The sequence below is a fragment of the Pituophis catenifer genome, unplaced genomic scaffold, assembly GCF_029215685.1.
Source record: "Pituophis catenifer annectens isolate HBS135680 unplaced genomic scaffold, rPitCat1.0.hap2 SCAF_2, whole genome shotgun sequence".
Lineage (NCBI taxonomy): Eukaryota > Metazoa > Chordata > Lepidosauria > Squamata > Colubridae > Pituophis > Pituophis catenifer.
The window spans coordinates 146,511,283-146,538,936 of record NW_027256882.1 but is presented as its reverse complement, the minus strand read 5'-3'; the positions used below and the strand labels follow the sequence as shown (position 1 = coordinate 146,538,936).

At 36.6% G+C, this 27,654-nt stretch overlaps 1 protein-coding gene across 1 annotated transcript in view; it reads right to left on the bottom strand.

The window, feature by feature from the left end:
• Positions 1-258: 258 nt before the first annotated feature.
• The window catches only part of PRKCA (protein kinase C alpha), a 198,812-nt gene continuing 171,416 nt past the window's right edge, over positions 259-27,654 (bottom strand). Inside the window, exons 9-17 of the mRNA XM_070934743.1 lie at positions 17,934-18,077; positions 14,502-14,675; positions 12,832-12,923; positions 11,852-11,914; positions 10,675-10,813; positions 6,714-6,794; positions 5,269-5,376; positions 3,254-3,394; positions 259-423 (exon numbers count right to left, since the gene is read on the bottom strand). Coding sequence (XP_070790844.1) covers positions 259-423; positions 3,254-3,394; positions 5,269-5,376; positions 6,714-6,794; positions 10,675-10,813; positions 11,852-11,914; positions 12,832-12,923; positions 14,502-14,675; positions 17,934-18,077 — 1,107 coding nt within the window. The remainder of the gene's footprint in view (positions 424-3,253; positions 3,395-5,268; positions 5,377-6,713; positions 6,795-10,674; positions 10,814-11,851; positions 11,915-12,831; positions 12,924-14,501; positions 14,676-17,933; positions 18,078-27,654) is intronic.

Genomic DNA, 27,654 nt, shown 5'->3' with positions numbered 1-27,654 from the left:
GAGGTACAGGAGATAGAGAAAAATAGTCAAAGTTATAAAAATGACAAAGGCTAGCAGTAATCTATAAGCATCAGTGATTCCTAGATAAATACACTGGTTGATTTTCTACGTCGACATGTTCCTTGGCATCTTCCCTTCCTCGTTACCCCTACAATTCCCAGACCTGAATGGAATCAACAAGGCAAAGGTCTAAAAACTCCAGGGCTAAAGGGCAATTTCCCACTGGGGAGGAGGACTTTCCTGAGTCTATTGTTTTTTTCATACTTCACACTGCAACATGGGATGTACAAACTGTGGGTTGACATAGGAGAACCCCTCAAAATCTGTTTGGTCTATGTTAGAAATGACCAGCTGATCGGGTGGCGTTAATACTGGTTGTCCTCTGGTAAAGAATTTGTCGAAGTTTTCGGCACCCTTGCCACACTGCAATTAAAAAATAAATAAATTACAAATTGGAAAGCAAGTTTAAGTAAACAGATGCTAGATTGAGGTTATAAACTCTTAACCTGCTCTGAGGATCATAGAGGGGAAGCACATTTTTTGGTCTTGAATGAAAGGGCTATAATAATATTCTTGATACTAAAAGTCACCACTGTCTCAGGTATTACATTCAGGTGGATGAAAACTAAACCTGGTGACCGGGAATATGAAAAGTAAGAATTCTTGTGCTGACTAGGCCACCTGGTTCAACAATGGTGAACGTATTTAGAGCTCACTTGCAATATTTTTATCTACATATCTTTACATATCTTTATTTGAATGTACATCTAGGACCTAGTTATGTCTGCACAAAACATTTACCGTATATCGTCGGATTTCTGCATTCCAATTATTTGGGAATACTATTACCCAGTCAGAAACATTTCAGCCTGGTGAACTATGGGAAGTCTATACAAATTGGGGTGGTGGTATATTAAACAAAGTGAGATGAAATGAAAAGGGTGGTAGAAATGTCTCCATCCTGGCTGGTTAGGCTCTTCCCATAGGAAAATAACTTCAACAGAAATACTTCAAGATGTATGATCTTTTAGATAAAATCAAATCTCACTGTATTAAAAACATGCAATGCCATAATTTTAAAATCCTTTAAAAATGAATTTCACAGACTTTCTGTTTCGAGTTACTGATCTGTGCTGGTAGATTTACATACTGACTGTGCTCTCCCCCAGGTCATTCTTGCTATAATATTCTAACATTCAAACAGGAACCCTGGCATTCAGAGGACAATATTCCATTTTGGTGGGGAAATATACATGAAATGGTAACTGCTGTTGCTCACAGCTGTCTTGCAGGGAGTTTTGTCATGAACACATTCATTTTTCTGCCAAAAGCACTCTCTTAATTTCTGGTTGCAGCAATCAACTGAAAAATGGTTCGAATAATACATACTATGGATTTTTTGTTGTGTTTTCAAAGGGCAAACTACTTCAGAGCAATCAAAAAAGGTTTTAACATGATGGGAATAATGGTTGAAATCCAGCCCACGTACTAAAAATAAATGCTTTACAGATTACTTCTTTCACATCCCCAGTTTATTCTGCTCCATTTTTTAAAATGGTATTACATCTCCTCCCAACATTTTTAAAAGCCTGTCTTGGTACAAAATGTAATTCAAGATCTTCTCTGTTGCCTACACTAAAGCAGAAAAAAAAATAGCTTCAAGTACCTAGTGATTGTATGAAAAATAATTTGATCAAACTCTTCAAAAGTATAAATACTACTTAATCTTAGAAATATATTACAACTGGTGCTTTATGTCCACGTGGGATTGTTTTTTTGACATGTTAAATCATATATATTTCAACAAAAGAAGAATAACTACTGGGAAAGGAAAAATTGAATCCAAGAGCTACCATTTAAACTGACAGATTTTTGAGAAAGTGGGAAACTTCACCCAAACTACACTTTCTGAACTGTGCAGTTTCCTATTACACTCCCAGCCGTCTGTTAATCAAATAAGACAGGACTTTTAGGATAATGACTTCAAGCCAATCTCACTTAGGAAATAAAAACGGATGACTGCATACAAATGGATTAGAAGGCACCCATTAATTCCGCTAACAGATATGGAATATATTCCCACTCCATGTTTAAAATAATAAGATTTTATTAACAGATAATCTTAGCTCTAGGAAGGGCCAATGTATAGTTATCTATTAATCCCAGGGGATAGCATGGAATAACAGTGTTCCAATATCTAAGGGGCTGCCACAAGGAATGGGGGTGTCAACCTATTTTCCAAAGCACCTGAAGACAGAACAAAGAAACAATGGATGGAAACTAATCAAGGAGAAAACCAACCTAGAACTAAGAAAGAAATTTCCTGACAATGAGAACAATTAATCAGGAAACTGTGGGTGTCCCAACACTGGAGGTTTTTAAGAAGACCATTTGTCTGAAATGGTATAGAGTCTCCTGCTTCAGCAGCAGGTTGGACTAGAAGACCTCCAAGGTCCCTTCCAACTCTGTTATTCTGACAGACTTTTACACACCCGTTGTCCCCTGATTTTACCACAGTTTTCTGACTGATAAGGATGAATAGAATCATGCCATCACAACAAAAGTTCCATGTAATTTCAAGCAGTCAGCACTACAGGTCAGTCTCCAATTTCTGAAGATTCATGGTTCACAAAGCCCTTTTATTTTGATTAATACGAAAGCAAGAAAGTTGAAATTATCTAGCTTGTACACTGGAAAAAAATTGCTAGGTGAGATATGTTGAAGTGCTATCCCATGTCTCACTTCAAGCCCGTTCCACTCAACCTATTCATGCATCATTTCTGCTTACAAGGATCTCTCACGGGATTTGAAAGGATTAATTTTGCTTCTTCTGCTTGAGCTTATTGCATAAACCTCTTCTGTGCATTCAGAGCTGCTTTTGGGATCCTTCTCTAGGTTGCAGGTGAGAGAATAGGCCTTCCTTCTGGTAGCGCTCTGGGTCTGAATCTCTCTCTTCAGACTGCTGACTCCTTTCAGCTGGTGCTGTTTCAATTCTCCTATGTACCTTCCATATGGTGTTTTTAAATTCTGCCTTTCTTTATCTGACAGTGTATTGTTGTATCTTCTGCAACTATTTATTTGGGTCTGCTTTAATTTTATTACACTTGTTTTGAGTGTATACAGTACTGGCACCTGCTTAAGAACCTTTGATTTGAAAAGACTACTAAATATCTAAGTAAAATAAAACTTGGGTTTTGTTATGAGACCATAGACACCAAATACTGAAAGAAACATTACTGTCCATCTCATTTACCACTTTCGGTTTGAATGGAGGTTGGATGTCTCTGTTCTCCAGTCTTTCCCAGTCAATTCTCCTAAAGAAGGCATGTTCCCTAATGTCTCTCTCTCCTTCGGGCCCACAGCCGAGACGTTTGGCAGGGTGTTTAGTCATTAACTGGAAGTCAAACGCATAAAGGATACAATGAGATTTTTCAGAGTGAGAGGAGCAGCACACAGTCAATAAAGTCGTTTTGTTTTCCTTAATATCTGCTGCTGTTAATCCTAAATGTCTATAATTCATACTATATTGCTACATTCCCAATTGGTTGCTGTTTTGTCTAAATACAGATTAAAGGCAGATTTTGTCACTTTGCTAGAAATTCAATTTTCTTTAATGGCAACAAATAAAAAAAAAGAGGAGAAATTTGAAGAAAGAACAGATACATTTTAAAACCCAGAATTACTAAAATAATACTCACTACCATCACTTAAAAATGTTCAGTTGATTAGAGACAATGGTAGCTGGAAAAAGTACTTACTAGGATATATATTTATAGACCTTTTTCTTCCCACTGTTACACAAAAATAGATGTCCTTCTTAGATATAAAAACAATTTTCCTTTTTCGTCAAGAATTAAATAGCTAGCATTTTTTTTAAAAAAAATCTATATAAAAAAAACCAACTGGCCACAAAAAAGGTTGATAAATTGTATTTTTAAATTTTTGGACAGTATATCATTCTAAAAGCATAAGGTTCAACTATTGTAGCAACAAGGAAAAGAGAAAGATAGCTATCTACAGAGCAAATCATGAAAAACATGTGTGCCATTTAAAGTTTAAAAGTTTTACATGCAGTTGGGGCTACATTTATCACCAATAAGACTGTATAAGATGAACATCCCTTTCCACACATAGTTTTTGTATAAGAAATTGCATGTTTTCTGAGTTATGGCGATTATCCAAGTTCTCAAACAGAAGCAATATCGGTTTATGTTAAGGAAATCATCTGTGTGAATCACACAAAGAGAAACAGACAAAAGGTCTATTTTCATTATCAGTACCGTACAAGACATTTGGCTCACCAGGACCTAGTGAGAACTGAAAATGTTTTTTTGAATTTAAAAAATAGTTCTTAGGGAGGAATACATTTTATTAACTATTTTGATCGTATAAAAGTGAACCCAAGTGACAAATATTTAAAAAATCCAGATAAGTTAGGCCAATTCTATTACAACAGTGCTTAATAAAATATCAAAATTTACTTTACCCAGATAGTAACTGATAAATGCTTAATATCGCAATTATAAATTCATATGTCTCAAAATAAATACAATAACATCTCAGATCAGTGCACCTTACAAGCAGAACATCATGGATATTGATGCTCAAATTGGCATTAAATCCCTAAAACGGTTGGCCAAGAATAAAAAAAATTCCGCTTAGGAAAAAAAATGCATAATAATGGGTCTGGCACAGAGCCAGTGAAAGAACACAATTCGAGCTCCTGGATTCTATAGTAAAATATGGGTGATTTCATTGAATACTGGACACAGAAATGAAATGCATATATGTTGCCTTAAATAGAGAAAGACAACCATATTCCCCATCTCTGGCACAGTATTTAGGCTTCTAATTGAGGGCAGCTGTTTGGGACCATTTTCAAATTATCTTATTTCTTTCAGGATATAAATAAACTAACAAATCATAACTAAAGCCATCTAATGCAGAGGTGTAAAACTCACGGCATCACGGCGGCATCATGTGGCATGATGACTTTCTCATATTGCGACTTCCCCCCCTTTGCTAAACCGGGCGTGGGCGTGGCCAGCATGTGACGCATCCGGCCCACAGACCGTGAGTTTGACACCCCTGATCTAATGGATTAGGATTAAATGCAGAGATGACAAACGAATTTGAGTATTTTACTGAATACTTTATTTAGCAACTTAATACATTGTATCTATTTTGTTTTATTACGTTAATACCATGTTATGATTTGATATGGTTATTTGACTGCAGTAATCAATAGAATGAACAATAGAACCTTACCCCTTTGCAGATGGACACAGCTTCTTTGGACATTGCTTTGGGATAGGAAACATTATGTTCCATTATTGACTGAAAGAGTTCATCTTCATCCTCGCCATCAAATGGAGGCTGTTCAACGAAAGCAAGGTTGACAGGACATTAAAAAACGAATGCTTACTCTGAACATTTATTCAAAAACAGATTGTTATTTCCTGCTGGCTCAGACTTCCCGTTGATCAAGCTAACTGGAGAAGCTAGGAGTTTGGGGGAAGGATGGATAACTTCCTGTTGAGTTGTAGGATGGAACCTTTCCTTTTTTGGGGGTGGGAATAAAAGAGAGAACGTTTTATGCTACTTCAAAGCTTTAGTTGGCGGTCCCACCAAGTGTGCTGGCCTGTTGGAAAATGATGGTCTCCCTGCTGCTTAGCATCTACGATCCCTGGATGAAGTTACATGGAATTTTGGAATCCAATGTCACCACAATGCTGTGTTCCGACCCTCTCAATCTCAATCTAAAGAAGCTGTTCAAGTTTTTAAAAGGAACTGTTGACTATACAGTAACTATATGAAGGGAAAGAAATTGAAACATTGTCTGTTTTGGGGTATAATTTAAAGAGCAGATTATGATCAAGCTCAAAAGGATTTCCAATTAATTGGAGTATTGTATTTTTCTGTACGATCCTAACCTTATTTTAAGCTTCCTCAAAGTCCATTTCTTCTATTAGCTTAGAAAATTTTAAAGATAATAGAGGGCCTTCTTTGCAGCTTCATCTACCATCCTCCACAAATGAAGCCTATCATTGATTCTTCTACTGAGAGACAGTTTGCAACAAATATGGCTTGTTTATTTTTAATTAATGTGTGATGTGCTAAAGTGTGGGTTATGTGAGTAAATCATACTTCAGTATTTGACAGTATTTGAATATATAATTTGTTGCCAGCATAAGGATCGAGAACAATATATGAATAAAATAATATGGTTGGATTTTTGGCTTTTGTCCTGCACAATCCTCAATCTGAAGAGTTGCAAGACAAAGAGTAGCTAAAAAAAAGGAAAACAAACTAGGAATTGGTCAACAAATTAAACTTTATTTATCTGATTCATCTACAACAGGGGTCTCCAAACTTGACAACTTTAAGGTTTGTGGACAACTCCTAGAATTCCCCAGCCAGAAGAAATTCACAAGTCTTAAAATTGTCAAATTTGGAGACCCCTGATCTTCAAGACTGACTTGTTCTACATAATATTTTAAGACAAAATATTATTCAGATGATACATGGACATAGCCATTGTATCACTGAAATCTTGCAGTTTTAATTTCCAGAGGATATTCAGTTGGTCTGTTAACTTGAGATTCAGCTATTAATCTTTATTTTTTTTTTTACTGTGTCTTATTTTGTCTTTCATTCCTAACTCATTTAATTGTTTAAGGCTTACCTCATGAAATAGACCTAGCCATTCTTACCTGACCAGCCAGCATCTCATATAAAAGTACTCCGTAGGCCCACCAGTCCACTGACCTTCCGTATGGTTGATAGGCAATAATCTGTGAATTCCAGTAAAAAGATTTAGTAATGTATCTTGAAAATATGTTTTTTAAAAAGATACAACAGAAATCTAAGTGTACCACTATAAAACATCAATTTCACGAATAGCTCGGTGCGTCAAAGTAAACCTTTTTTTAATGGTTGATACCGAAATCATGGATATTTTTATACTATAAAGTTACTGTATCTGAAGTGGGGGTACTTAAATTTAATTGTTTTAAGGGAAACAGGTTTCCTGAACTGGCCTAGCCAATTAAGCTTGAAGGAACTAGATTTGCCCCAATAGACCTGGATCTGTTTGACATGACTTTATTTCTGCAGTTGACTATGTTATCTGAACAGCTGCCCGGGGACAGAAATTACCTAACCCTTTCCTATACCATGGTAGAGACAATGTCCTAGAAAGTCTCAGCAAAAATGAGACCTCTCTAGATAACCTCTCTATAACTATTCTACTTTATCTTCTATACATTGAAGAAGAGATAAATGGGCAAAAATGGATGAGCATGTTGCTGTCCATAATAATATTATAAGTTATATAAGTTATTATAAATCTGTTGCATCACCACTATTTGATTTTTCATCTGCTCCAGAAAGAGGGAAAAATGGAAAATGGGAAAAGAAATGAAAGCCTAAAATAATGGCCCTGCCATCATCACTCAGGTGCAATGGGGAATAATCCAATTGTGGGGTGGATCACTGGATAACCTGGGCACTGAAAGAGACAATTACTCAGTGGATTCTGAACTAATGTATAGATCCAAGGGAGCATCTGATTCTGCCTTCTGTCTATAGAGCTTGCACAGCAACACATCTTAGTGATGTTTCCCCCTTCCCCATTGACCCTTGAGACATATCAATACTAAAAATATATTCAGCTCCCACTAAGGAAGAAGCAGTGATTTTTTTTTTCTGTCAGCAGTACTGAACCATAGTTTAAATTGGGTGATTAGGCCTTATGGAAAGTTACAATGAAAAGCACATTTTCTGGAATTATAACGAGTTATCGTTTGTGCTACTGCACTCATATTAGTCAAAGGCATCTTTTGATTAAAACCACATAGGTGCATTTAAAGAGTTCTGGATCTCTTAGCAGAAAATTCAAGTTTGAAATCAAGTATTTTTTCAAACCCATTTTCTCATCGATGAGTAATTAGTGATTCCCCCACCAAAGGAATTATTTATTAGATTTTTATCCTGACTTTAACAACCTTTGTTACAACTTTTACCTGTGATTAAACCTTAACAACAGCCCTGTGAGGTGGGTTGGGCTGAGAGAACTAGAAACTAGAACTCCCAGTCTCCTTCTTTTCTAGCCAGGTGCCTTAAGCACCAGACCAAACTGGCTCTCTTATCAAAGAAACAGACTGCTTTTTGTTTGAGACCTCCACTGATAAAATACTATTACTGAGAACCATAGACTAAAATTCCACATGGGCCAGCACTGGGATAAAACATGCATTGCCTTTGCAAAACTGAATGTGCCCATCCTGTCTGGTCCCTGAGAGAGGCCCTGCTGACAGTTACCACCCCTTGTCAGGCCTGGGGTCAAGTGTGAGACGATAGCCTCCACCTTATAATAATACTCTTCTCTCCTGCAAGTACATTACAGCCCCCTGTCTTGCTGCAACTCTGAAAACTAGTTAAAGGTATTTCATTTCAATGTTCTTCTGGTGCCAGCAGACTGACCATGGGCACCTATTTGGGGGCCGAAAGGATGACTTATGTGGTGATTCTTTCTTTTAGATACTGTTAGGATTTAGTTCTTCACTATTATGTGTATCTTTTTTATTTGTTTTCTTTTGATTTGGTTAAGAATGCTGCCCCAAACTCTTTGTGACCAGGGCAGATTATAAATGCTATAAAACAAACAAGCAAGCAAGCAAATTCATTTCAAGTAGTCCTGGATTTACAACCATTCATTTAGTGACTATTTGAAGTTATAACAGTAATGAAAAAAGTGACTTATGACTGTTTTTCACACTTATGACTCTTGCGGCATGGTCACATGATCAAAATTCAGAGATTTAGAGACTGGTGTGTATTTATGATGGTTGCAGTGTCCCGGGGTCATATGATCACCTTTTGCGACCATTTGACAAGCGAAGTCAATGGGGAAGCCAGATTCACTTAACAACCATGTCACTAACTTAATAACTGCAGTTATTCACTTAACAACAACCAGGTGGTAAAAATGGGCAAAACTCATTTAACAACTGTCTTGCTTAGCAACGGAAATGTTGGGCTCAATTGTGGTTGTACATCAAAGACTACCTGTACTGTATAAAGAGTAGGCCAGGGATTTTTCCATGACGTGGTTTTGATAAAATGCTCGTTTGAGGCACAAAGTTTCAGTGGAAATTTATAGGTATAATCAGGAAATCTGATTCTGAGTTTTATCAAAAATATTACTAAAATGCTCATTATGAAAGAAGAAATAAAAATCCAGAATGGCAGAATGTCATGTTAATATTAATATTAAGCTACTCTCTTTTCTGAGACTCCAAAAGAGCTTTAAAAATACTATAGTTTGCACATTTAAAATGAATTTTCATTTATATTTTAATCTGAAATATACACAAATGCAAAATAGCAGCAACTAATTCATAAAAGTGAACAATAGGTGCTGTTCAAGACACTAATTGCAAGAACATTATTTCAAAACATGAGCAACTGGAAAAGTGATTTTATTCTCTTTCTAGCTATAAAGAGAAACAGAATGGAAAGCTAAGATGGAAGAAGAAGGATTTTCCATTTTTGGCTTCACAACACTGGAAGCATCATAGCAATATAATGATGCATTTAAAATTAACCATGATATGGATTTACGTCCTTCTAAAAAAGTAACATCATCAGTGCTAGATGGGAATGAGCTTTGCTCTCTATTCAGAGATGATGTTATCTAGTTGGACAATGAAAGTCTGCAAGAAAACAACCAAGCCCAGAGAACACCAAAGACCTCACAGTTCAATTCTAAGTTATAGCTTAGCTATAGCTTCTCTTCTATCTATAGTCATTATGGTTAAATATTTCCTTTGTCGCAAACTTGGGCATAAGCATTAAGTACAAACTGTAATGAGAAAAAAATGATAAAACATGCACCATTTCATCATGATGCAAACTGTAGCCTTTCATATTTTAATACCTCCTTATGTTACACATAAGTATGTAAGCCAGAGGCTTGAACTTGCAATGTCACAGTACAGATTTCCTCATAAAGTGCCACCAACTTTATCCCCCACCCATGTCCAAAGATACCTATAGAGTTATGTAAGAATGAGTTTAAGAGATAGTGATAGAATGATTGTCAAGGTTCCGAGTAACACATCCAAAGAAAGAACATGTTTATTGGATACATTATATTGGCACGGCTTAGTGAAAAGCAACTCTAAAAGTTTCCCGTGGTTATAGCATAATTAAAAGAGTAAATGTTTCCCTCCCCAAGTGTCACAAGTCACATTGTCAAATCAAAGCAGTTGGTGGGCTCCTTGGTCACTCTTTTCCTCCTTCAACTGACACATATTGGGATGACCTTGGTTCCCATGGGAGAGCTCTTTGTTATGTCTCCAAGATGTTCTATTTACTCTCCCCCCCCCAAGAGTATGTGTCAACTATGAAGCAGCAAAAGATGGCTTCAGCCAGGTTTGATTCAGAGTTGACAGTGATAGTCATTTCATCCAGTTCCCCATCATTTTTCCTTACTAACTGGAGAGCAGCAGGAAACCTGAGTAAGTTTATCAACATTTATCACCTTTCTCATTTCCTTCGTCAACAGTAAACAATCATGTTAGAAAATCTAGCACTGATTGATTGTTCAAAAGTACATTATCTTCTGGAAGAATTATGGGCATGGTACATAATATCTCAAACAATAAATACCTCTGGTGCAATATAATCTGGAGTCCCACAGAAGGTCCTTGTTGACACTCCATCACTCATACTCTCCTTGCACATGCCAAAGTCTGCAATCTTAATATGTCCTTCAGAATCTAACATTACATTATCTAATTTCAGATCTCTATGAAAAATCACAACAATTAAGAAAGTTAAATATCAGCTGTCAGAAATGCTGGTAGCAGTCTCATTGCAAGAAATAACTTAAAACCAGGATAGCACAAAAACCATGTTTTCCTAGGCAAACCTGCTCACCTACTGAGAAGCCTTACAGACAACTTATTTGTAGGTGCCAAGGAAAATGGTTGGGGGGGGGGCACAATGGAGCATGTTGCCACTGGGTTGCTTATATAACTATACAGATCAAACGGTGTCTCTTAATTACCCCTGTACTGTACTGCATACAAATAGGAAGCAAACCCCACACTTACTCACAGTGGTGATGTTACCTACTTGGGTAATAAAATGTCTGCATGAAAACAGCCAAGCTCAGAGAGCACCAAGGACTTCAGAATTCAACCCTGAACTACCGGTACATATATTTTCTTCTATTGTATGTCTTAAACACATACCACTCTCTCTTCCTACTGAGATATATTGGGCAAGTCCTGTTCAGACCAACTTCCTTCAGTGAAGTCAGATTTCGGATTAAACGGATAGGCTTTGGGGTCCAAATGTCTATAAAATTTACTTCATGGTCAAGAATACTAGTCCATGAAGATAAATTGCCTTCATTTTGCTACTATTCATTTTATCTGCAAGGCTGCTGCTTTGCGGTATTTCACTTCTGCATCTCTTGTAATGATATTTTATTTACATGTATAAAATACAACTCAAATCTGACTTGATTGCTGTATACTCCAATGATTTTAGAAAATCTATTGAGAGCAATAGACTGATGTGGGTACATTTCTTTGTTTTATAATGCTTATACAAAAAGCCTTTTATATGTTTTGCAAATCTTATAGCACTGAAGACTTCTGTTAGTGCACCAAGTTGAATAAGCAACTGTGAATAAAAATAAATATGTTTAATGTGTTCTGTTATTCGGGGAAATATGTGTTCCCAGTTCAGTGCTTTCTTCCCCCATTTTTGCCCACAAACATTTCTTTTTTACAACCTGTGACGAACTTGTGTTGTTACACAGAGCTGCTCTACTTACCGATAAACAATTCCTTTCTTATGGAGAAAAAAAAGACCCACTGAAATTTCTGCTGCATAGAATCTGAAAAGAAAAAAAGACTTGCTAATCAAAAGAACTTCACCTGTATATGCAAGATTTGAATAATTTATGACCATCCATTCAGAAATGTTCCTTCATGCCATTCATAGAGTAAGGTTGTACGGACTGATCTTCTCCTCTCCATCAAGTTCCCACTCGTAGATTCTGACACGCTACAAAATTTGGAGGCTGATGGCTGCTATTGGACCGTTAGCCTTGCATTATTATAAAATCCGGATTGTCCTGGATTCTAGATTACAAACAGAACCTTTCCCAAGAGATCAGGCCCTTGATTTAAATGTTCACATCTCACTGGGCAAAAGGATGCTTACACAGGATTATGGGACAAGGTTAACACAATGGCTGCAAGTCACAGAAGACTCCAATAATGCTATGACTCAAAGTCCTGTTATTTACAAGAGAATAGAATAGAATACTTTATTTGGCCAAGTGTGATTAGACACAAGGAATTTGAACAAATGAGGATTCCTCCTCTATGACAAGGTATTATTAATTTCAGGCAAGAACTGTGATATATTAGTTTGCTTTTCGACAATCTGAACTGTAGAGTTTATAGTGCCAGCTTGTTTCTAAAATGCTTGTGATTCACACTACACCTTATTTGCTCTATGATTCACACATAGTACAATAATATAAGAAATGCAGCTCCTTTCAAAAAGTTTATTTGATTAATTGTATGAAATTAATAGAGACCGTGCTAATTACGAATTTAATTCTTCCGAGTAGTTTAGTCTATGCAATACTGATGAGTTTTTGAAGCTAGCTTTCCTGTGAAGCAGTGTCAATTACACCAAAAAAACTACAAAATATGAGTAAGGTAGGGAATGGAAAGATGCATCTTCCTAAAGCAGAATATTTTATGACAAATTCAATATAAAATCAACAGAAAATGCACTCACACTGCTTGGGGCTCCTTAAATTTTCCTACTTGCTGAATATGATACATGAGGTCACCACCATTCACATACTCCATGACAAAGTACAGGCGATCCTAGCAGACAATATGAAACCAACAAATAGGTCAAGCAGTGGACCTGCCGCTCAGGAATGGTCAATACAGAAAATTGGGGTAAGAGTCTTAAGTGCATCTTCACAATTAGGACACAGTCACACGAATTATCAGATAGTGAAAGCAATTGTTTATTGGTCTAATTAGATCAACTTTAAAATTATGTTCTGTATTCAGATGCATATTTGATCTTCTTTCTTTTTATAGCAATAATTGTTATTATTAATTACATCAGTAAGATGAGATGGATTCCCCCAGCCCAGTTTTTAAAATATAAATAAGTCAAATTGCTTAATTCTGAATGTTCCACTTCTTTCTTTAGATACATTGTACTGGGTTAACAATGGAAACAATTGACATTAGAAGAATCTTGCTTTTTAGGATGCAATTCCAGCATCCTCGTTTAAAGAACCTATGGCTACCTTAAATATCATGAATACAAGTAATATGCATTCTTTTTTGTTCCCCCTGTTAAGCTGCTATTTTCTTTTCACTATTAAGAAATGCAAACAGTAGCTTTCAAGAATGACTTTTATCAGGATGAGGGCAGCTGTTAAGCTGTGCAACTCCTCCTTCCCATTCTCCATCCGCCAAGACGGATTCCCTTGCATTCCTTTGTACATAGCAAAATAAAATAATAAAATAAAATAATGTTAGGATATTGAATTTAGTAGCTGGAGCCGTAAAGTGTATAATAGGCCAGAAAACACAGTTGTAGTTGATTGGTTAGAGAGTGCTGACTCATGTATGAGACAATCTACGCTATGATTGGTTGCTGTAAGTATAAAGGGGTGTTTCCCTTTTTCCCCTCCTTTTTCTTCTGTGTGTTTGTATACTGTTTAATTTACCCCATGATGTTCCTGTGTTCCTGATTATCTTGTGTTGTTTCTTTCTGGATGATGACAAAGACTGCTGTCAATTTGAATGTTAAATATATTTATATATAAATTACTGTCTCTCCTAGAAACAGATCTCTCTGGATCCAATGCTAGTAATTTGACCTTATATTGTTTAGGGGATGGCTCCTCACACATTACGACGAAGTCTCATTTGTCATCTTCAGGCTGGTGTTTTCGGCTTCGTGCTTCTAGGAGCCGAAAACACCAGCCTGAAGATGACGAATGAGACTTCGTCGAAACGTCGCCAAGACACTTCCAATTTTACGCGGGAGAAAACCCGGATAACCAAAGACCTACTATATATGTATATGTATATGTATATGTATATGTATATGTATATGTATATGTATATGTATATGTATATGTATATGTATGTATGTATGTATATGTATATATAAAATAAAATGCAAGGAATGTCAACCATGTCCATCCATCCATCCATCATCTAGCAGATATTCAAAAGAAATGCTAACCAACTGATGGTTTTCCATTTCTTTCTGCTGATATATAAATAGATCAGCTGACAGAACTATTGTATATTATTTATCTCCATACCTCACCCCATTTTTCACTGACACAGTTCAAAAGCTCTGTGATGTCAGTACAGCAAACACTGTGTGTGTTAGAAATCACAGCAGAAGGAAGACATATGAACACATACCACAGTCTGGAAGCAAGAGTGAAGCTGCGTTAAGAAAGGAGGTTTGTCCATCAAAGCTAGAACTCGCTTTTCAACCATGGTACACTCTACATCATCATCTTGAATCACCACGTCTTTTTTCAATATTTTGACTGCATACAATTCTTCTGTTCCCTTTCGTTCTGCGAGCATCACCTGAGCAAATATAAAGAGAAGGTGAATATTTTGCTGACTACTAGTAATTTCCATTCAGTTGTGGATGGAAAAGTTTTTCTAGTAATTCAGTTCCCTACATATATTCATTAACTTGCAGCCTAAGAAATCTGTTTTGTTTTTTCAATGTAGCTCTCCCATTTCTTACATAAAAACTACTATTCCAGATGCTAAGATGCTGAGCTTGTCGAGCAGAAAGGTCGGCAGTTCGAATCCCTAGTATAGGTCTCCTGCGTGAGCAGGGGGTTGGACTAGATGACCTCCAAGGTCCCTTCCAACTCTGTTACTAACTATTCCAGAAGTTCATAAAAGGGTGAATAAGGCCCTAAAATTGATATTTTCCTGCATGTTGATCCTAATTGGATCCTAATCACCACCTAGTTTTTAAAGAAATTTTTGGGAGATGAAATAGCACAAGAAATTCTTATTATGTCATTGGAGATGAAGAACAAAGCTGATGGAACACTGGTCTAAAAGCCTCTGATAAGGATTACACAGTGACAATAAAAGCAGCAAAATGCAACTATTTCTCCACTCTTATTGTGTCGGTGGATTGTTGTCCAGTGGCTCTCCTAGGAAAGGATTGGTTAGGATACCTTTGAAGGATTGCTATGAGGACTATTTTAGGCATCTGCAGAAAAAGTTTATTGGATTCATTCTGGGTTGGTTTACAGCTGTTCAGATTCAGCTAAGTGAGATATGGATCCATCAATGTTATTTGGAAAGGATCTGTGCCTGTTGGCCCTGAGAAAATTAAGGGGAGCACCCCTGCATGTTCGAATTCTAGCTCATCAAAGCCTCCTAGGAAATGATCTGCAGGTGGGTCCAACCAGTAGTGAGAGAGAGGTAGTTCTGCCTTCAGTTAAGGAGTCATTGCTAGACCATACAGTGTTGGATACTTTTTTTATCTGTCTCCAACTTTCTCTTTCTGGAGAAGGTGGTTGAGAAGGTGGTCACCCTGAAGCTTCAGAGAACTCTGGAGAAAGTGGATTGTATGGACCACTTCAATCTAGTAGAACAGGATGTAGCACTAAGGTGGCATTGATTGCACTTTTTGATGACCTGCAACTGGTTCAGAATGGGGTGTGTGTATCCCACCTTGATCTCTCAGTAATACCATTGATCATGGTATCCTTTTAGACAAGCTCAAGGGGTTGGGGATAGGTGACACGATGTTACAATGGTTCTGCTCTTTCTTTCAGGGTCAATTTAAGTTAGTGTTGATGGAAAAGAGAGGTCTGGCCCTAAGTCTCTACTGTGAGGGGATGTATCTCAGGCATTAGTTTTGTTCCAGCTCCTGTACATGAGGCTGCTGGATGAGATCCCTTACTGTATCAGTACGGCGATAGGCATAATCAATGTGCTAATCCTACTTAAAGATCTCAGTGCTTGGCTGTCTAAGATCTGGGTTCCATATCTTAAATAGTGTCTTCTGGTGGGACCAAGGAGATGTGTCTTTTCTGACACTGCATCTGTCCTCCAGAAGAGCACTTTCCCTGAGATTTGAATAGCCTCAACTGTACCTGTCTTTTAAGACCCAGCTTTCTCCCCTCAGGTCAGGATCAACGGTTGTTATTGTTTAGTTTTTATCTTCCTGCCCTGAAGTGCACATGATTGGGTGCCTATATAAATTGATTAAATAAATGGATAAATAAAAGAGTCAATCATCTCGCCTGTATGTTTCTTGATATAAAAATTACATATTATTAAATGGATTATAATTAAGATGCACAAAATAGCTTCTTTTGCGGAAAACAAGTTTCACAACTCATTTCTTTGCACCTCCATCAAAGCACAAAGCATGACACCTCATTAACAGCTAGACTATATTTTGCTAATTTGCATATTCTAATTTTAACAATTAAAACTTGAGGTTGCTTAAAGATAGGACAAAAATATTCTTGGAAGGCTAGTAGTAGTCTAGTTGCCAGCTGCTTATATAGTAGATTCTTGAGCAAATACTGTACATACAATATATTCTCCAAATCAAATAAAGTTTTCAAAGCAGTATTTACCTGACTCTCAAACTGTACAGAAGCATGATCCTGAATAGCAAGGTTCATTATGCTTACACTAAACCTTTATTATATTTACACTAAATTTTATATATGTCTCCTCAGAATTAAATCCCACTGAATTTAGTGAAACTAATTCCTCATGAAAGCAAATGTAGGATTGTAGGCATGTAGGCAAATATTGGATTGCAGCTATGTTAACAGAACAGCTAAAGGAATTATTAATAAATCAACTGTGTCTCTAACATTTCTCCCTTTCAGATTTAAAATAAAATCATTGAATCATTGGGTTGGAAGATACTTTGGAGGTCTTCTAATGCAATTTTAGACCATTCTAGACAATAGCTGTCCAATCTTTGTCTGAAAACCTTCAGTCTAGGTTCACCCATGAGTTCAGGAAGCAAGTGGTTCCAGTGCTAATAACTCTCCTTTATCAGGATGTCCCTCCTCTCTATAATTTTTATAGAGCATTTTCCCCCCAGGAAATCTTGACACCCTGGAAGTCTGAGGAGATTCTTTACACCTGAAGAACTCCTGCTTAAGCTATTTCTGCCAAGTCTACATTCAAAGTTCAAGGCCCTACATTCAAGGGCCTTGGTAGTACAGTGGTCTAAAGCACCCTGTTATTAACATAGCTGCCTGCAATTACTGCAGGTTCGAATCTTACCAGGCTCAAGGTTGACTCAGCCTTCCATCCTTTCTAAGGTAGGTTAAATGAGGACCCAGTTTGTGGGGGCAATAAGCTGACTTTGTATAAATATACAAAAGTATGAAGGCTATTGCTTAACGCATTGTAAGCCGCCCTGAGTCTCCGGAGAAGGGCGGCATATAAATCAAATTTAAAAAAAAAAAAGTTTGTTTTAAACTTTGTTTTAAATTACAAATATGTCACTGCATTTAAATTATAAATATGTTGTTGATTTTTAATTTCAAACCAGAAATTATAGATTCAGGAATGGTATGAAAAACTTTTCATTATTCCTAACTTTTGATTGAGCTTATTCTGCATTACTGTCTGCGCAACGAACATATGCACCATAATTTTGGGAGTGTTTTGGGGAATAGATTGTCTGGATTTGGGTGCCAGATTAGTTCCCCCCCCCCTTTTTTTTTTCTAGACCCAGAAGCATTACATCCCTTCCGTATTTCATTCTTGTTATTTGTGTATATATTTTAGAAATGGTATTGTTTATAAAGAACCTTGCAAATTATCAATACTTCTTACCTTCCCAAAGCTCCCTTTTCCAAGCACCATTATAAAGTTGAAGTCTGTTAGTTTAACCCGATCAAGATTATTGGATGGTAAGTTACAAGTCCGGTCTTCAACTGGAGATATAACTTTGTTAGCTGATGGGCCAAGCCTGGCTTTCTAAACAAACAAAGAAAATGGCTGTCAGATCTACAGTTTGGTTTTAGAAATGATGAAAGATCAGGTTAAGTTTGAAGGTTTATACTTTCAGAAGATACTTCACAGTAAACAGTGAACAAACACAAATTCAACTGCCCATTCAAATATTTCAATTATGGATATAGTTAAAATGATATAAAGTAGTACAGAAGTAGAAGCAACACCTTTGAGGGGTGGGGGTTAACAAAGCAAAGTCCAAAGAATGTAAGTCATTACTTTCATGCTAAAATTTCAAAATTCAATTGCCATTTTGTCCCCTTTTCAATCATGAACAGTGTTCAAAATAAAATGCAGGGCTTATCCTAGGTATCGCTTACCAGTTCAGATGTAAGAGTCTCATTCAGTTTAAAGTATTTTATTCTCAGAGTAGGATGGCAGCTTGAATGTAATAACATACTAAACATTTTAATGATTTAGTTCAAATTCACACTTCTTACAAGCAGTTTGTGATGCTTTTTAAAAACTTTATCTGAATAGACAGCATACTGAATAAATCATTGCCAATTTTCAAGCATCATAATTTATATCTAATCAAATGCTGATTTCAGTGTAAAAACATTGCATTCAAAGCCTTTTGGTAAGATTTTTGGCTTGCAGAAGCATACACTGGAATAACTAAAACAGCAGATCTTTATATAAAATGTTTTTCAGTTCATGTTGTGTCCATTCATGAATGTTTGCAAAGTTCACCTCCAAGAAAATTTCTACCTTAAAATCCAATTGCAAACTTCTACTATTTTATTTCACTATTTTTTATTTGCATGGGATTTAAAAAAAAATAACTGGAAAAATCTATTTATAGAACGAGTCATATATCTTTCTTCCTCTCTCCCTCCCCACCCCTCCCCCTCTCCCCCTACCTTTCCTGTACTATTGTGTAGATGCTATAATATAAATGCAAAAAACTGTCAGCTCTTGAAAAAGTTAGAAGAAGGAGGAGGAGGAGGAGGAGGAGAAGGAGAAGAAAGAGAAGAAGCTGTTCAGGAATGTAGGATATCGGGAGCTGAGAAACATTTGTGATGTTTTCATGGCAAGATTTCCCTAAAGCCTCCCACACAACCATCCCATGGTAAGCAATGGAAACTCATGAAGCACACCAGAATACACTTCTGGGTGTACCTTGGGGTGGGCATGTGGGATGTCTTAAGTGATGTATTAGTATTAAACAATCATCCGATTAAAGAAAAGACACTGAAAATTTTGACAATTTAGTTGGAGCAACAAGCTCACAAAATCATAAGAGTTATGTTAAGAATTCATATCACATGTTCACCTCCATTATATTCTATATTGTGAGAGGACAGGCTGCCAGCAAAATGGCCAGCACCTGGGTCACTGATGGCCTGTCCCTTTAACACCTGTCCCTAACCAGCCCAGAAGTTGGTGGCTATAACACATGAGCAGAGAGGCAGCTGGATGTGGTAGTGTTGCTGTGAGAGGGAAGGCTGTTGTGTTTGTTTGGGATGCTAAAACAGCCTGAAGCAGCATAAGGCAAATAGAAGCATGACTGTTCTTCAGGCTTGCAATGAGGAACAGGAGTTGTAGTTTTGGGGAAAAGTGGTATAAGTAAACAATGAGTACTAGCCTTAGAGTACTTGTGGATGTGTTGCTTAGATGCCTGATGGGGTTGTGTTGGCTCTCTGGGATTGTGGAGCCCACTAATATGGAAAGTAAAAGAACCTGTGACCTATGCTGAAGTCAAAATTAGAAACAGTACATTTTAAACATATTCAGACAATGTTGTAGTTACTATGCTGTGCAATTTATTCAATGAGTGTCGTTCAAGAGCAAAGGCTCCCTTCTGGATCCATTCCTGAAAGCTACAAAGCAATCAAGTTGCTTGAAATCTGACCTAACATAGTTTCTTTGAGACGCTCCTGCCCATCATGAGAATGGAAAAGCAAAGCAAATTGAATTATTTATATATCCTTAGTAATTCCAATTCTTGACCTAGGAGGTTCTTACAAATTTTTGGCTACAAGTGAATGAATCTTTAAAAATCACATTGTTCAGAAATTAGTATTGATAAGAAAACAAAATAAAGAAGAAAATTTAAAGGTCCTTTAAAGGTCCTTTGAAACAACACTACTTAAGAGTATGGAAAGTATCAAGAGATATTATGTCCAAGGAATCCCTGTTGCTCTGTGATATCTTCTATTTCCCCAAATATACAAGCATTAGATTGTTTATCAAGAAATGTTTTGAAAAGTACAATGTAAATATCCACAGTCCAGAAATACACTACAAAAGAGTTACTATTGGAAAAGTTAGATACTCAAGCTGGATGTTGACAGTGATGCTACATAATCTGTAATTTTTCTTCTCTGATTTCAAAATGATAATACAGAACCTGTCCAGTTCCCACAGTTGGTGACCCACTGCTGTTGAAGAATAATCCCCCACATTACTTGAGATTGAACAGAAGAATTAGCCAATTTTAGTTTCCATTTTGGAATTGTTGAATATTATTGTCCAAGATACACATCTTAATTTAAGCCATATAATCAGCTATTCTTTGTTGTTATGAAATGAGCTTAGAACATCATAATCCAATGAATTATTGACATATTGAAGGCAAGTGCAGGGATATAAAATATTACTCAAAACACAAAATACAATTAACATGTTCTCATTTTTAGGAAACAAAATATGGTTAATCATTGTATCGTAACATGTAGTGCATATTTTCCCAGTCTTAAAAGATTTATAGTTTTAATTAAATTACCATTTGAAAGTCAAAAACTAATTTCCTGGAACAATTTTACACTATCTCCACAAAGCACCATGCAAACAAACACTTGGTAATTATATTATGCTTATTTCTTGGGTGATTCCCTCCACCTGCCACACAACCCCAACTGCTGGTTTCAAAAACACTTATTTCAGACAATGGGCATAAATAAATTGCTAGTTGTTCTACAACTACAGGAATCTAAAATATTGCATTCCAGAAGACATGTGTCCTTCAGTCGTGGTTTCTAACAAGGACAGATGGCTTACATTTTCAGGAAGACATTTTCCCCTAACAGGGGGGAAAGGAATGAGTTCTGAAAATTTTGACTGCATTTCAAAAGAATTAACATGCTGCATATTTAGTGAAGACATGTATAAAGGTAGAAGAGAAACAGGAAGTGGAAAAAGAACAGTTTTAATAGGCAGCAAATAGTTAGGCAGCAACAGAATCCAATTCCGATGAGAAATGACCATTCAGTTTAAAGACTATTAACTGTGACCAAACAACATAGAAAAAAAAAGTTTAATTTCTAAACTTTCTTGGCAAGTTGAAGAAGAAAACAGGATACCAAACAGACCAGTTAAGACCAACATAGTAATAGATAAACATTCTAACATAGATCTTCATGAAAAAAATATGTCTTTTAAAAGTATTTCTCTCATAGTATTGGTTGTGAAGAACACAGGGACCTTTCAAAAACGGAATCACAATACTTTTGTCACACTCTATTACAAGCCAGATTTCACTGTGCAGTGTGCAACACACGCTAGATAATTCTTGAGCCCATGCAGGACACTTGCATTTGTCTTAGTGAGGGGAGAATTTTAGATATTAATGGGACTAGTGTGCGCATAATCTCAAATTTGTATGGCTGTCAATCTCTCAAAAATTGACTCCAGGCTGTGTGCTTCAATTAATAAAATAATAAGTACATAAAAACAACCATTATTAAAAAATTTAAAAATATATGTTTAATACAGTCAAAACTATGTTTAATAAAAGATGCCTCTGCTCTTTGGTTTCTTATATAGGTATTTTTTTAAAAAATAGGCAGATTCTGTATGCACTTGTAGACCAACACATCATATAAAATCCTTGTCCCTTTTCAGGTCACATGCTTTGTTGATGAACTTTCGTCAGATACCAGAGTTTGTTTTTGTTAGCACTGGTTTCTACGTTAGTACAAGCATCAAGTATCAAACTGTTCTGGAGACAGCTACATGCATTTCTCCTGTAATATGATTAGGGCCCATTTTGCATGATTTACTATAGGAATTAATATTCTTAGTACATTCAAACAAACAAACAAACAAAAACCCCACACAAAACCTTTTACTGCAAACTCAAACCTAGGTTTTCTTTTTAAAATTAGTTCTAATGAGAGAAGAAAAAAACCAAGACATGCATGTAATCTTACTTTCTTTGGTTTGGACGCACCTTATCTTGGACCTTTCTTTTACCCTGTAACCACAGGCAAGACACACTTTATACATTTTTAACTCTAAGATATAAACAATATGGCTATGAGAAACAAACTCAAACCCACTTCTACCTATTATAGCAATAGCAATAGCACTTAGACTTATATACCGCTTCACAGTGCTTTACAGCCCTCTCTAAGCTGTCTACAGAGTCGCATATTGCTGACAACGATCTGGGTCCTCATTTTACTGGCCTCGGAAGGATGAAAATCTGAGTCAACCTTTAGCTGGTGAGGATCGAACCCCTTGGCAGTCGATAGAGTTAGCCTGCAATACTGCGTTGTAACCACTGCGCCACCACGGCTCTGTAACTAGAGGCCAACTTCATCATGTCTGTTTCTCAACTTGGAAACCCTGTGTAAATCTCTTTCATGTATCCCTTCATTTAGAACTGATGGAAAATTATGATCTTAATGGTGCATACGTACTATGTATAACCACAAATTCCACCGCATCATAAATAGGAGGGAGGGAGGGAGAGAGAGAGAGAGAGAGAGAGAGAGAGAGAGAGAGATTACACACAGAACAAGATGACAACAAAAGCAAACCCAGAAGTCATCCTTGCCAAAGACCTGGGCGAAAAGCCAACTCTTTAAGGCTCTTAAGTAAGGGTAGGAGCCATTCAAATTTCAGGGGAAACTTCATTCCATATCATCCTACCTACCAATTTGCTTACCTAGCAGCAATTATTATAGTATCTGTTCTACTTAAGTGCATTTTCTTCCTATCAAAATCAGGTTATGCCTAGAAGTAAGTTCTTCACATTGCAATAAAAAGCAAGCTTATTGTATCTCATAGATCCCCATATGTCGGATTATAACCTAACCCCAGTTCCTAATTATATAAACATTATCACTGAGGCCAAATGGCATCTAGCCTGATGTAGTCTGACTTTTAGATCCAGCGCATACAGTATGTTTAACTGGGTGGGTAAGCAAGTTGTTCAAACTTCCCAGTCCACCCAAAGGCTCATAATTTATGGCTGGACTGTCAAGGGCTGTACCAGACTTTGCATGGCATATTAAAGCTACAAAGTGGGGCTGAAATGAAAAAAAAAATGGTCCAATTCTGGGTGAAATTTTGCTTCCTGAAATCCCATACCAACAATGGGGCTGAAACTATAGGTCCAAGCTACATATAAAGAGTCTTTGGAAAGCTGAAAAAAACAGATGAGTTGCATACAGCCCCACTTCTTACATCTCTTAGTTTTATCAGAAGGCAAACATAATCTCTTGCATTCAAGTAAATTACTAATCTGGAGAACCAATCAGCATTACTCAATGCACTATTGCTTATATTAATTTAGACAGCTAGGCAGCCAGGCAGGCAGATACTAGATAGATAGATAGATAGATAGATAGATAGATAGATAGATAGATAGATAGGATCGAAAGGTAACAGTAACAGAGTTGGAAGGGACCTTGGAGGTCATCTAGTCCAAACCCCTGCTCACGCAAGAGACGTGTACTAGGGATTCGAACTGCTGAACCACCGACCTTTCTGATTGACAAGCTCAGTGTCTTGGCCACTGAGCCATCTAGTCAGGCTCAGGGTCTAAGTCAGATGGATGGATGGATGGATGGATGGATGGATGGATGGATGGATAGATAGATAGATAGATGGTGTGTGTGTGTGTGTGTGTGTGTGTGTGTGTGTGTGTGTGTGTGTATGTGAGGGAGAGAGAGAAAGAGAGAGAGAGAGAGACTACTATAGACATGCACACACACACACTTTTCTCAGTTCAGTTCAAACAATGATAGCTATCTTGTCTTCCATAATTTGAAGCTACAGTTTAATGGGATTTCCCAAGAGTGAGAATCATAATCTGCCAACGGGACATCACATCAAACAATTGTTATAAAGGAGGAGGAGGGTGGAAGAAGAGGAGAAGGACGTTGTACAAGAAAGCATGAGGGACTGTGAGGCCTATATAAAAAATTAAGATTGTGAGTCATTACAACAAATTGCCAGTAGCAGGGAGACTACTATCTGATCTGAGAAAGCACCATAGGCTGGTTGTCATAGCAACGTGTTTTATATCTCTATGGAGCTCACTAGCTTGATTTCATTTGCCCGGTATGTAGAAAGCTAGAATCTGGTTAATGCTTTTTACACACTGAACAAATGAACCTGTATTTTCTAAGGAACACATTTACTGTACTGTTTTCTTTCTTTCACTTCAGCGACATCTAGTGGCCAGAAGGATAAACAGCTTTTTTTCTGCAGTTGATTTCAGAAAATTCTCTTAGGTGAGTTAAGTAAATTTAGCGACCTAAATCCATAGAAGCAACAGTTCTTTGTAAATTATTACTTTGTTCTTAAGAAAAAAAAATAGATATAATCGGCATGGGAACAAAGAAGTGCAAAGCAATGCCTAATAGCACAAATTTCCTTGCATAAGCTGAAAAAAAATGAGCCTGCTTTTAATTTTAGCAGAATCATCTACATTGCAGTTCCCAAGAGCAAAGACATTTTAAAAGAGGCAAGTAATCAGATTTTTTAATACCAAATGAAATTATCAGTTCAAGTTCTAGTGTTGATGTACAAGCTGACTGAACGCAGCACGCATTTTGTTTTCATCTTCAAGTCTTAATTCCCTTTCTCTACAAATGACAAGAAAACTGAAGCTGGCATTGTGTAAACATTTAATATCAGTATTATTACTCTTGATAAAAATTACACATGGTGGCACAACTGATAAATATTTGGGAATATGTTTGTTAAGGATTTGCAGATTCAGTTGAGTACCCCAACAAAGGAATAGAATGAAAAGATTTGGGGTGAAATGTGAAGAGAGTTAAGAACGAGTGAAACATCCCACTTCATCTTTATTTTTCTTTCTTGTTGTTCTTCTTCTAACTGCTTACATCTACCTGATGTAAGCCTGCCTGAAATTCTACATATTACCCATATTGAGTACTTTTTTTGCTAAACTGGCAAGATGTCTTCAGTCTTGAGACAAGCTAGAGGACAATTTTGGAACAGGACAGGCCTCTGAATTACGACTCCTTTGAGGAGGGGTTGTAACGGGGATATCATGAGGTAAACGGTTAAATGGTTAGATGACACTGACCAACAGCAGGAATGTTATGACAAATGAGCAAAATGAACAGGTTCTGGGTGAAATAACCAAGAGTGGAATAAAGAAAAAATTCCCATTGTTCTTTATTTCCATAGGAATTCAAAAGCTCAAAGAAGAGCTTTTGTATTTAGCCTATGTGGAGGTTAAATTGGAGGAGAGATACATGTTTAGTTAATGAAATGTTCAATCAGAATAAATTACTGATCCTAGAATACTTGTTTGCTTTATGAAAGAATGAGAAGAGAAGATTATGGCTGGAGCATATATGGAGTTTATTTGCAAGATATAAATTTACACACTATATATTGGTATATCATAATTACTTAAATGTTAGGGCCAGATGTTTTAGATAAATACTTACCATTAGCTAAAAGATGGATCTGTTCATTTTATGAATAATTTGCTGTGATTAGATATTATGCATCATTTATTGATTTATTTCTTAAAGGAATAGTTACCAATGGTACCGGTATTTGTGTTATAGTAATGTGCTACTGCCCTCGTGTGGTTTAAAAAATGAAATGTGTTATCAAGAGAACACATTAGTCCTTGTCAGCTGAGAGTAACAAAAACACAGTGAACATTCTCCTTTATAGTTGAAATTTACTCTCCAATTGTGGTAAAATTACGATTGTGCAAAAATAAGGATCTCTGCATCTTGTAAAAATTCTATAGGCAATAAGAACCAGCAGATTTCAATGATACCAATTACAAACATACCCATTGCAAACATTACTCTGAAGAAATCCACTGGCTATAAACAAAGTAGTAGGTTACCTTAATAATAGGTGTACTGCACCTTGCAGGAAAAAAGAATTAGGTGCCTATTAAATTAAATGTTTTATTAATGTCAGAGAAAAAGAACATGTCCTAGCATGCCTCTGTTAAGAATAGTAGGAAAAAAACAACTCTCTTATTTAAAAAGATAACAAAGAAATTAAACTGCACAGGCTTTGAAATGGGATTATCCCTCACCCAATGCTACCGAAAGTAATATTTGATCCAGCTTTCCTGGAGCTTATGATCCAAGACTGCTTTGACCAGATCATGAAATAGCTTATTTTGGACTTACCTTTTAGCAGAGCTACTGCTAGTAACAAATTTATAGCTATGGAGATTTCTTTGGCCAACAAGAACATTTCCAGTTCAGTTGAAAGTACTGCAAGTTATTTCTTAAAAATGTTGCCTAGAAAACTACAGGGAGCAGTCCAGGCATTCTCCATACACACACTTTATAAGGCTGAAATCAACATCCCTTTGTCATATATTTACATAAATATATAAGAAATATTTGTAGTGACATTTGGTTGGAGACATAATGAACAAGTTATGCTGTATTTTGGCTGAGAATTTGACTTGCAGTATATGCTGGATGGATAGCATGCTACCATGAAATATACAACTAAAAACTTATATACCAATGACCAACACAATGAGTGGAGACGATGATTTCTACACAAATGGCAAAACATACAGCTAGTGGATGAAATTGAACTTTTAGTAGAATGCTTCAAGATGTTAAAGAGGAGACTGGGGACAAAGAAATTTTATGATGGGAAAATGCTAGGAGAAAGATCGTGGGTAGCATGGTGCCTGATATGAATATGAAAAAGTTTATTGAAAGAAAGAATAACTGTGAATAAGAGCTTGCTTCTCCCCACTTTGTTATCTGGAAGGGAGTGCTGGATGTGTCCGGAGAAAACTAAAAGGAAGTTGAATAAAGTGGGAATGGGTTACTGAAAAAGAGTATGTGGTAGAACAAGAGAGGGAATCAAGAATTCATGTGCGATGGAAGAATGTATATTAAATAGAGAAGGGTGATATGTACAAAAGATGAACTCTGGGGTCGTTTGGTTTTATATATAGAGAGAGAATGACCAAGGATCAAATTGTTCCTTGTTCTTTATTGTGGGGGCAATAAGCTGACTTTATATAAAAAAGAACACCGCTTGGGGGGGCCGAAAGCCATACTAAGCAGGTATATACAAAAGTATGAAGGCTATTGCTTAACGCATTGTAAGCCGCCCTGAGTCTCCGGAGAAGGGCGGCATATAAATCAAACCAATAAATAAATAAATAAATCACTAGACAAGTACATGAAGGAAAAGTACACTGAAGAGGAAGGCCAAGATAATGATGTTTGAATGGACTTCCATTCAAGATCCTCAAACAATCCAAAGTGAAAAACTTAAAGAATGCAGGCTTTCCCATCTTAATAACCTCCAGATGTCAGGACAAGAC